This window comes from Diaphorina citri, unplaced genomic scaffold, assembly GCF_000475195.1.
Source record: "Diaphorina citri unplaced genomic scaffold, Diaci psyllid genome assembly version 1.1 scaffold41683, whole genome shotgun sequence".
NCBI lineage: Eukaryota > Metazoa > Arthropoda > Insecta > Hemiptera > Psyllidae > Diaphorina > Diaphorina citri.
Window position 1 is genome coordinate 1 of NW_007419007.1, and position 10,618 is coordinate 10,618.

General features: G+C 45.0%; 2 protein-coding genes across 4 annotated transcripts; both read right to left on the bottom strand.

The window, feature by feature from the left end:
- Position 1: 1 nt before the first annotated feature.
- On the bottom strand, positions 2-3,453 carry LOC103523798. 3 transcript variants are annotated; one of them, XM_026833118.1, is made up of 4 exons: positions 3,180-3,453; positions 1,756-2,721; positions 602-1,303; positions 2-290 (listed from the first exon to the last, which is right to left on the bottom strand). In XM_026833118.1, the coding sequence occupies exons 2-3, from the start codon at positions 2,702-2,704 to the stop codon at positions 645-647; spliced, it is 1,608 nt and encodes a 535-aa protein (XP_026688919.1). In that variant the 5' UTR covers positions 2,705-2,721; positions 3,180-3,453; the 3' UTR covers positions 2-290; positions 602-644. The 3 variants fall into 3 exon arrangements, with proteins under 3 accessions (XP_026688919.1, XP_008487038.1, XP_008487039.1); XM_008488816.3 differs by having other exon boundaries at positions 1,756-2,724; positions 3,183-3,451; XM_008488817.3 differs by lacking the exon at positions 602-1,303 and having other exon boundaries at positions 1,756-2,724; positions 3,183-3,417.
- A 4,577-nt stretch (positions 3,454-8,030) lies between these two features.
- Positions 8,031-10,612, bottom strand: LOC103523797. The gene is made up of 3 exons (XM_017449317.1): positions 10,086-10,612; positions 8,932-9,633; positions 8,031-8,620 (listed from the first exon to the last, which is right to left on the bottom strand). Exons 1-2 carry the CDS (start codon positions 10,531-10,533, stop codon positions 8,975-8,977), a joined length of 1,107 nt encoding a protein of 368 aa, XP_017304806.1. The 5' UTR covers positions 10,534-10,612; the 3' UTR covers positions 8,031-8,620; positions 8,932-8,974.
- Positions 10,613-10,618: the final 6 nt, after the last annotated feature.

Below are 10,618 nucleotides of genomic sequence, written 5' to 3' on the forward strand. Positions count from 1 at the left end.
AGCTATCGTGTCGTTTTGAACACGGTTATTGCGTGCCGCCAGCAAGGTGGTCCAGCTTCGTTGACTACGATTCACGAAATAACACGAAGTAACCCGAATCAGCTATCCTGCCTCTGGGTCATTGTGTGCCCTCAGCGAGGTGGTCCACCTTCGTCGAGTTACAAACCCACCCGAAGCTGGGAAACCGAATCACTTCGGTTGGGATTCCGAGGATGTTTGTTAAGGGGTGCCACAACATGGTTAGATAAGGGGAAAGCGAATTGTTCACGAAGCTTTAACGGCCTTATCAACTGAAAACAGACAAACAGAACATATTTTTTTATTTTATTTATTTTTTATGATCAAACAGAAAAATTTTGGGGTGAATAGGTATCACACAACTTTCTGAGCATTACATTACGGAACTAAAATTAAAATAATAGGTAAAAAATGGACTTGGATTTTTTCATTTTTTCATCAACTTCTATCAATATAACTTTATCTTTTACGATAACTATAAATGAGAGAGGGGGGGAAATACAAGACTTCCATCTTCCAAATACTTTCGGCATAACTCGGTAACAAAAAGTACCAACCTAATAAAAACAAGAAAAATATCCACCTTTAGTAAACTACTCGAAAATTCACAGCCTTCTTCGTTGGAATCACCAGGGGATCTTTCTATGTCGGCCATTTTCAAACTGATTCGCCACTCCTGGATGTCTCAATTCCTGACTGCTCATCACCTTCTCCTTTCCGGGAGACTGCGCCAACTTTTGACGGAATTGCCCCCTCCTCTGTCTTCCATGGAGGCCAAACCCTCCGTTCAAGTTTTTATCAGATTGGGCAGGCGCTTTCAGCCCCAAGTCTTTCTCAGGTTGGACAGGCGCTTTCAGCTCTGCATCCAACGCGCTTATGACATCATTCACATTGTCAACGTTTTCAAGGTCAGCAAGGTTTATCTGCTGTGGAGCAACTTGGATGATATGCTTGAGGCTATTGTGCTTCGGGGAAACCTCCTCCTCCAAAGCTCGGATCTGGTTGACTATGTCCAAATTGTTGGTGTTCTCCCGGGGTCCGTGGGTGTCCCCTAGGTGGGGCTGGTGTTGGGGTTGGTGGAACGCCTTTCTGCGGCTTTCATGGAGGGTTTTCAGCCGCTCAAGGCCCTTTGGAGCTCCACGTCCAAAGTTTCGCCCGAATTGCTGTCGTCTCAGCAGTTTCCGTTTGAGGTTGCCTGTTCGGCGCGGGTAGTTTTGTTGGAGGCGCCTAAGTCCGTTTTGATGGATCTGTTTCCGGTTTATTCGACTTTGGCCTGGGATCTCACCTAGATGAAAAAATTTGGCTCCGTCAACGAATCGGACAATTCTTTTCTGTACTTCTAGAATTCTAGAGAGACTGGTTTGACTACAACACCAGTCAACTTTTCAGAGCAGCGAGATCACACTGCCATGATGGTGTAAAACCTTCGATAGAGAAAGAGCTCAAAGAAGATTCTCGAATACCTCTATGAGAAATCTCAAAAGTTAAACTTGTCAAATTGAGAAATTCTTAGAAAAAAAAGGCGCAAACCTCTATGAGAAGAATCAGTCTTTCAGGGTGGCATTTACGCTATACAAATTTTCAGAAGAAACCCTTTATAGGAGAAAAACGGTGGGGGAGAATGATGTGGTTGCTTTACCCTTTTGACCGACTAATTCTTAACTATAGGGTTTTCTGCCCATTTTCTCAAAGAGTTTATCAATTTGATACTTTCCACCGTTTGTGGTTTTCACTTACCCATGTCGGCACCACGATGCGAATGATGATGATGGTGGTCCTCATGTATCAAGTTTCCATGGTTCTGAATTCGGTGACCCTCCATCGCCTTCTCACGTTTGGCTCCCGCAGCACCGACATTGCCGGCGCGGTCTTCGATCAAACAAGGGTGGACGGTGTCCGAAAGATCTGGCCGGTAGTTCGAGTCGATACTGCCCTGGAAGATTCGGTGGTCCGTCTCGTGCACAGGTTTTGGGATGTGCCTCATCTGGAACTCTCCGTTGGCCTTCATGTGTGCGTCCAGTTTATCGATGACGTTGGCCACGTTGTCGACGTCTTCAAGGTCGTTCAACTTGAGCTGGTTTGGCTCCTCCAATTTGGCACTCGGGACGCGATCATAGACCTTGGGGGCGTTGTACACCTCTTCGTTCGCGATCGGGATTCTTCGCCTCACGTTCGGCTCTTTCATGATTTCTCGATTGACGACGGGGATCCTTTCGTTGATTCTCGGCAAATGTTCAAACTCCTCGGGATTGTTCGGGTCGCGCTCGGCGACGGGTCTCTCATTCGGCTCTCTGACGTCATTGAGGACAGGCGTTTCGGGAAGGTTGTTCCCAGGGTGTTTGATGTTTCGGATGTTCTGGTTGTTTTGCTGGATGATGTTGCTGATTTCGTTCATCATTTTGTTCTGGTCTTCACCATCATCATCTTGGGAAATTTGTGGTCCTACACCGTCCGGATTTGCCATTTCTGGTCCATGACCTTTTTGTTTATCTTCGTACGGCCATGCCGGCCAATTATAATCGGTCTCTTGCTGATTGGCCTGCGTATCCATTTTGTGGTCCATTTTGATATTTGGGCCGATGGCGAGGTTTGGATGGAAATTATTTTGTGGTTGTGGTGCGGCTGGAAGAGGGTTGGCGTTGAGCGTGGTTGCAACGCTGAGCAGGGTGACGGCGAGTTTGATCATTTTCTGTTTAGTTGTAGTACCTGAAATCAGATGATGAGAGATTCCGTTCATTCGAAGCAAACAGTCGCGCGATTATCGGTTAGGTTTAGGGTTTATATTAGACATTCTACAATGTATCGATATTATAGCTTATGTATATGGGCATAAGCACAGCGTAAGCACGACATAACCAATAATGGCAAACAGTTTTCCTGGAGGACATGAAACATTGAATAGTTCAGCGAACCCCTAAACTCTAAAAGCCCAAGAACTTTTGGTGTTTTGTAGGCCCCTAATCACCCTAGCTAATTAGCAGGTAAAAGTGGTGGATCAAAAGAAGAGGTCAGCGCCAGCGCCAGCGGAGTCGGTAGCTTGTCGCCGAAAAAAGAGATACAGAAAATAAATTGAAATCACTCAAAACCTTGGCTATTACTCGTATGCACCTACATTGACGTTAAATGTGGTGTCTTATTTAAGAGAAAAAAATGTCAAAACTTACTTTTCAATTTTTTTTCAGCACAAAATAATTCCTATCCAAACAAATAAAATATAACAAGTAAAAATTTAAAATAAATAAAAATCTCCTCAACACCAAAAAGTTTTAAAAATTGAAAAAATACTCAACAGAAAAAATTAAGCGTCAAAATTAGCTATACGTATGCACAAGGTTCGGTTGGGTTTCAGTTATGGTCTAACCAGATCAGGCTAAATTTCAGCCCTTTTAAAGACAGGTCGAATTGCGCAACTCATTTTTTGCTGTCAGCCTAGAACAACGTGATTTTTTTTCTTATTTTCTAATTTTGATTATTATTTTTTTCCACCATAGCCTATTTCTAATTAGTAATTAATTAATAATAATTTCTTAATCATGAATATTGATTGTATTTTTTTAATAATAAGTTTTCAATTTCATATTCAGAATTCCAGTAATTTCTCTGTCTGAGTTTATTGCGCTCGTTTTCTTCTTCTTCTTCTTCTTCTTCTTCCTTCTCTTCTTCTTCTTCTCCTTCTTGATCTTCCTCCTTGGTCTTCTTTCTCCTCCTTCTCTTCCTCTTCTTCTCCTCCTCTTCTTCTTCGTCTTTTATTCCTTTTCTTCTCGGTTTTCTTCTTCTTCCTCCCCTCCTCCTTCTTTCTTCTTCTTCTTTGTCTTCTCCTCGTGTCCAAGCACATGTGAGTCGCGTCGCGTGTGACAAAAAATGTAATAATTGCTCTAATAACAAAAACAATCATAATAACATTAAAAGAAAATAGGACTTTAATACCTAGGTAATAATAATGATTACATAAGTTAAGAATAAGAAAATAATAAAAAGAATAATAATGATGATAATAAAATAATAGCAATAATACCTAAAAGAAAATAGTAGGTAATAAAACCGAAATAAAAACAAAAACATTGTTCGGACATTGATAAGGATCAGGCATGTTACAGTTACATGGCCTGCTGATTATGTGTTGGCTACTGGAGGACCGAGGACTGATGGCTGCTTTTGATAACGGTAAGGCCGGCCACTCACTATCAGGTAGACCTGACAGGTACACCTGATCTTTCCGAAGAGAGGAGAATAGGATGGGAGAAAGCCAGACGTTCCGAGAACGAACCTTATCTATTTAGGATAGAGTTCGCCCCGAGCGGGAATCGAACGCACGCCCTAGTGCTTACAAGGCGCAGGGCCGGATTAGCTCCCCGCGGGGCCCGGGGCAGTTTCAAAGGCGCGGGGCCCCCAGGACCTACCCCCCCCCCTACTAGAAAACACTTCTATACCTACCTAATTCATTTGTATCAATCATTACCTCGGTGGTGTAGTGGTCAAGGCGCTCGCCTGGTAAACAGGAAGGCGTGGGTTCAATCCCAGCCGAGGTATGGAATTTTATCCTCAATATAATTTGAGAATTTGACCACAATAATGGCCTTACACCTAAGCCTCTAAGTGGGCTTTTTGTGTATGGAGGCTCAACCCATCCTTTAGGGCTGTTTGGCCTTACACCTAAGCCTCTAAGTGGGCTTTTTGTGTATGGAGGCTCAACCCATCCTTTAGGGCTGTTTGGCCTTACACCTAAGCCTCTAAGTGGGCTTTTTGTGTATGGAGGCTCAACCCATCCTTTAGGGCTGTTTGGCCTTACACCTAAGCCTCTAAGTGGGCTTTTTGTGTATGGAGGCTCAACCCATCCTTTAGGGCTGTTTGGCCTTACACCTAAGCCTCTAAGTGGGCTTTTTGTGTATGGAGGCTCAACCCATCCTTTAGGGCTGTTTGGCCTTACACCTAAGCCTCTAAGTGGGCTTTTTGTGTATGGAGGCTCAACCCATCCTTTAGGGCTGTTTGGCCTTACACCTAAGCCTCTAAGTGGGCTTTTTGTGTATGGAGGCTCAACCCATCCTTTAGGGCTGTTTGGCCTTACACCTAAGCCTCTAAGTGGGCTTTTTGTGTATGGAGGCTCAACCCATCCTTTAGGGCTGTTTGGCCTTACACCTAAGCCTCTAAGTGGGCTTTTTGTGTATGGAGGCTCAACCCATCCTTTAGGGCTGTTTGGCCTTACACCTAAGCCTCTAAGTGGGCTTTTTGTGTATGGAGGCTCAACCCATCCTTTAGGGCTGTTTGGCCTTACACCTAAGCCTCTAAGTGGGCTTTTTGTGTATGGAGGCTCAACCCATCCTTTAGGGCTGTTTGGCCTTACACCTAAGCCTCTAAGTGGGCTTTTTGTGTATGGAGGCTCAACCCATCCTTTAGGGCTGTTTGGCCTTACACCTAAGCCTCTAAGTGGGCTTTTTGTGTATGGAGGCTCAACCCATCCTTTAGGGCTGTTTGGCCTTACACCTAAGCCTCTAAGTGGGCTTTTTGTGTATGGAGGCTCAACCCATCCTTTAGGGCTGTTTGGCCTTACACCTAAGCCTCTAAGTGGGCTTTTTGTGTATGGAGGCTCAACCCATCCTTTAGGGCTGTTTGGCCTTACACCTAAGCCTCTAAGTGGGCTTTTTGTGTATGGAGGCTCAACCCATCCTTTAGGGCTGTTTGGCCTTACACCTAAGCCTCTAAGTGGGCTTTTTGTGTATGGAGGCTCAACCCATCCTTTAGGGCTGTTTGGCCTTACACCTAAGCCTCTAAGTGGGCTTTTTGTGTATGGAGGCTCAACCCATCCTTTAGGGCTGTTTGGCCTTACACCTAAGCCTCTAAGTGGGCTTTTTGTGTATGGAGGCTCAACCCATCCTTTAGGGCTGTTTGGCCTTACACCTAAGCCTCTAAGTGGGCTTTTTGTGTATGGAGGCTCAACCCATCCTTTAGGGCTGTTTGGCCTTACACCTAAGCCTCTAAGTGGGCTTTTTGTGTATGGAGGCTCAACCCATCCTTTAGGGCTGTTTGGCCTTACACCTAAGCCTCTAAGTGGGCTTTTTGTGTATGGAGGCTCAACCCATCCTTTAGGGCTGTTTGGCCTTACACCTAAGCCTCTAAGTGGGCTTTTTGTGTATGGAGGCTCAACCCATCCTTTAGGGCTGTTTGGCCTTACACCTAAGCCTCTAAGTGGGCTTTTTGTGTATGGAGGCTCAACCCATCCTTTAGGGCTGTTTGGCCTTACACCTAAGCCTCTAAGTGGGCTTTTTGTGTATGGAGGCTCAACCCATCCTTTAGGGCTGTTTGGCCTTACACCTAAGCCTCTAAGTGGGCTTTTTGTGTATGGAGGCTCAACCCATCCTTTAGGGCTGTTTGGCCTTACACCTAAGCCTCTAAGTGGGCTTTTTGTGTATGGAGGCTCAACCCATCCTTTAGGGCTGTTTGGCCTTACACCTAAGCCTCTAAGTGGGCTTTTTGTGTATGGAGGCTCAACCCATCCTTTAGGGCTGTTTGGCCTTACACCTAAGCCTCTAAGTGGGCTTTTTGTGTATGGAGGCTCAACCCATCCTTTAGGGCTGTTTGGCCTTACACCTAAGCCTCTAAGTGGGCTTTTTGTGTATGGAGGCTCAACCCATCCTTTAGGGCTGTTTGGCCTTACACCTAAGCCTCTAAGTGGGCTTTTTGTGTATGGAGGCTCAACCCATCCTTTAGGGCTGTTTGGCCTTACACCTAAGCCTCTAAGTGGGCTTTTTGTGTATGGAGGCTCAACCCATCCTTTAGGGCTGTTTGGCCTTACACCTAAGCCTCTAAGTGGGCTTTTTGTGTATGGAGGCTCAACCCATCCTTTAGGGCTGTTTGGCCTTACACCTAAGCCTCTAAGTGGGCTTTTTGTGTATGGAGGCTCAACCCATCCTTTAGGGCTGTTTGGCCTTACACCTAAGCCTCTAAGTGGGCTTTTTGTGTATGGAGGCTCAACCCATCCTTTAGGGCTGTTTGGCCTTACACCTAAGCCTCTAAGTGGGCTTTTTGTGTATGGAGGCTCAACCCATCCTTTAGGGCTGTTTGGCCTTACACCTAAGCCTCTAAGTGGGCTTTTTGTGTATGGAGGCTCAACCCATCCTTTAGGGCTGTTTGGCCTTACACCTAAGCCTCTAAGTGGGCTTTTTGTGTATGGAGGCTCAACCCATCCTTTAGGGCTGTTTGCCCGTACACCTAAGCCTCTGAGTGGGCTTTTTGTGTACAGAGGCAAATGATTAGTGGTTGGATGGAAGAACTCACGTAAGAACAATGCCACTTAGAGTTCTGCGATTACCTTATGTGAGTTTTACAGAAAAAATAAGACTATTGAGAGTTACCTACATTTAAATTTATTAAACAAATAAAAGTGAGATTTATCAACTCGGTGACTTTTTATTCGTTTCCGGGGTTTTGCGAGCTCATCTACCGTCGAATTCGATCGAAATTGCCTAAATAGGAAGTAGGCAGGCGATTTCAATCGAAGGTCAAAGGGTGGTTGGGAAGTTTAGTGTGGAGGAGACTCAGACATCGACCAAATACCATCGACTTTTGTTGACACTATTGGCTATTGGTCCATTTCTGGGTTATGGTTATGTTATGAGTATGACACCCTAGAATTACAGTAGGTATGCAATAAGGCGAACATAGAAACGAACATAGGTAGGTAATTCAAATATGTAAATCTCAAATTCTTTGTGGTAAAGCAGAGCTTTCACAACTTTTGTGGATGTCACAACATTACTAAGTGCCTCCTTTGCAATCAATTGCCATACATAGGTACTTCAGTAATCTTTTTCGTGGTAATGCCGCCATTGGTTGCTACTCAATTGTTCTCACAAGGATGAGTGCACTCTGAACTCCGGGTAAAGAGCCGAAAAACTTCCACATCGCAGGGAACCGAACCCAGGACCTCCGGCGTGACGTACAAAGCTAGTGTGATATGATACCCACTCGGCCATCGAGATTACTTTATGTACAAATAAAAGAAAAGAATAAAGAAATCAAGCTCAGTAAAATCTGCAAAATATCGCAAAATTTATTAATTTTTAGGATCTCAATTCTTGGATACAAGAGTGCTTCAAAATGTAAAATAAGGAGCAATCATCTTTAAACAAAAGTTGAACCCTTTTGGTCGCCTTCCTTGACAGAAAAACTCGTGGAGGCGCGAAGTTTAGAACTTTTTCATGTCGCTCAGATCGGCGCCGCGCCGTGGAGTAATTCGGAGTAAGACAGTGGAAGCGAAAGGGTTCGTGTACGAAGATCAACGAAGAGACTTCGGTTGAATTCGGGTTGACACGAAATAACAGAATCAGCTATCTTGTCGTTTTGAACACGGTTATTGCGTGCCGCCAGCAAGGTGGTCCAGCTTCGTTGACTACGATTCACGAAGTAACCCGAATCAGCTATCCTGCCTCTGGGTCATTGTGTGCCCTCAGCGAGGTGGTCCACCTTCGTCGAGTTACAAACCCACCCGAAGCTGGGAAACCGAATCGCTTCGGTTGGGATTCCGAGGATGTTTGTTAAGGGGTGCCACAACATGGTTAGATAAGGGGAAAGCGAATTGTTCACGAAGCTTTAACGGCCTTATCAACTGAAAACAGACAAACAGAACATATTTTTTTATTTTATTTATTTTTTATGATCAAACAGAAAAATTTTGGGGTGAATAGGTATCACACAACTTTCTGAGCATTACATTACGGAACTAAAATTAAAATAATAGGTAAAAAATGGACTTGGATTTTTTCATTTTTTCATCAACTTCTATCAATATAACTTTATCTTTTACGATAACTATAAATGAGAGAGGGGGGGAAATACAAGACTTTCATCTTCCAAATACTTTTGGCATAACTCGGTAACAAAAAGTACCAACCTAATAAAAACAAGAAAAATATCCACCTTTAGTAAACTACTCGAAAATTCACAGCCTTCTTCGTTGGAATCACCAGGGGATCTTTCTATGTCGGCCATTTTCAAACTGATTCGCCACTCCTGGATGTCTCAATTCCTGACTGCTCATCACCTTCTCCTTTCCGGGAGACTGCGCCAACTTTTGACGGAATTGCCCCCTCCTCTGTCTTCCATGGAGGCCAAACCCTCCGTTCAAGTTTTTATCAGATTGGGCAGGCGCTTTCAGCCCCAAGTCTTTCTCAGGTTGGACAGGCGCTTTCAGCTCTGCATCCAACGCGCTTATGACATCATTCACATTGTCAACGTTTTCAAGGTCAGCAAGGTTTATCTGCTGTGGAGCAACTTGGATGATATGCTTGAGGCTATTGTGCTTCGGGGAAACCTCCTCCTCCAAAGCTCGGATCTGGTTGACTATGTCCAAATTGTTGGTGTTCTCCCGGGGTCCGTGGGTGTCCCCTAGGTGGGGCTGGTGTTGGGGTTGGTGGAACGCCTTTCTGCGGCTTTCATGGAGGGTTTTCAGCCGCTCAAGGCCCTTTGGAGCTCCACGTCCAAAGTTTCGCCCGAATTGCTGTCGTCTCAGCAGTTTCCGTTTGAGGTTGCCTGTTCGGCGCGGGTAGTTTTGTTGGAGGCGCCTAAGTCCGTTTTGATGGATCTGTTTCCGGTTTATTCGACTTTGGCCTGGGATCTCACCTAGATGAAAAAATTTGGCTCCGTCAACGAATCGGACAATTCTTTTCTGTACTTCTAGAATTCTAGAGAGACTGGTTTGACTACAACACCAGTCAACTTTTCAGAGCAGCGAGATCACACTGCCATGATGGTGTAAAACCTTCGATAGAGAAAGAGCTCAAAGAAGATTCTCGAATACCTCTATGAGAAATCTCAAAAGTTAAACTTGTCAAATTGAGAAATTCTTAGAAAAAAAAGGCGCAAACCTCTATGAGAAGAATCAGTCTTTCAGGGTGGCATTTACGCTATACAAATTTTCAGAAGAAACCCTTTATAGGAGAAAAACGGTGGGGGAGAATGATGTGGTTGCTTTACCCTTTTGACCGACTAATTCTTAACTATAGGGTTTTCTGCCCATTTTCTCAAAGAGTTTATCAATTTGATACTTTCCACCGTTTGTGGTTTTCACTTACCCATGTCGGCACCACGATGCGAATGATGATGGTGGTGGTCCTCATGTATCAAGTTTCCATGGTTCTGAATTCGGTCACCCTCCATCGCCTTCTCACGTTTGGCTCCCGCAGCACCGACATTGCCCGCGCGGTCTTCGATCAAACAAGGGTGGATGGTGTCCGAAAGATCTGGCCGGTAGTTCGAGTCGATACTGCCCTGGAAGATTCGGTGGTCCGTCTCGTGCACCGGTTTTGGGATGTGCCTCATCTGGAACTCTCCGTTGGCCTTCATGTGTGCGTCCAGTTTATCGATGACGTTGGCCACATTGTCGACGTCTTCAAGGTCGTTCAACTTGAGCTGGTTTGGCTCCCCCAATTTGGCACTCGGGACGCGATCATGGACCTTGGGCGCGTTGTACACCTCTTCGTTCGCGATCGGGATTCTTCGCCTCACGTTCGGCTCTTTCATGATTTCCCGATTGACGACGGGGATCCTTTCGTTGATTCTCGGCAAATGTTCAAACTCCTCGGGATTGTTCGGGTCGCGCTCGGCG

What these genes read in the sequence shown, in the direction of transcription:
- LOC103523798 (XM_026833118.1), bottom strand. Translation starts at nt 2,704, where the DNA reads ATGATCAAACTCGCCGTCACCCTGCTCAGCGTTGCAACCACGCTCAAC. An exon ending in GCATCGTGGTGCCGACATGG is followed by an intron (nt 1,304 to 1,755) that starts GTAAGTGAAAAC and finishes TTTTTCATCTAG; the next exon opens with GTGAGATCCCAGGCCAAAGT.
- LOC103523797 (XM_017449317.1), bottom strand. Translation starts at nt 10,533, where the DNA reads ATGAAAGAGCCGAACGTGAGGCGAAGAATCCCGATCGCGAACGAAGAG. An exon ending in GCATCGTGGTGCCGACATGG is followed by an intron (nt 9,634 to 10,085) that starts GTAAGTGAAAAC and finishes TTTTTCATCTAG; the next exon opens with GTGAGATCCCAGGCCAAAGT.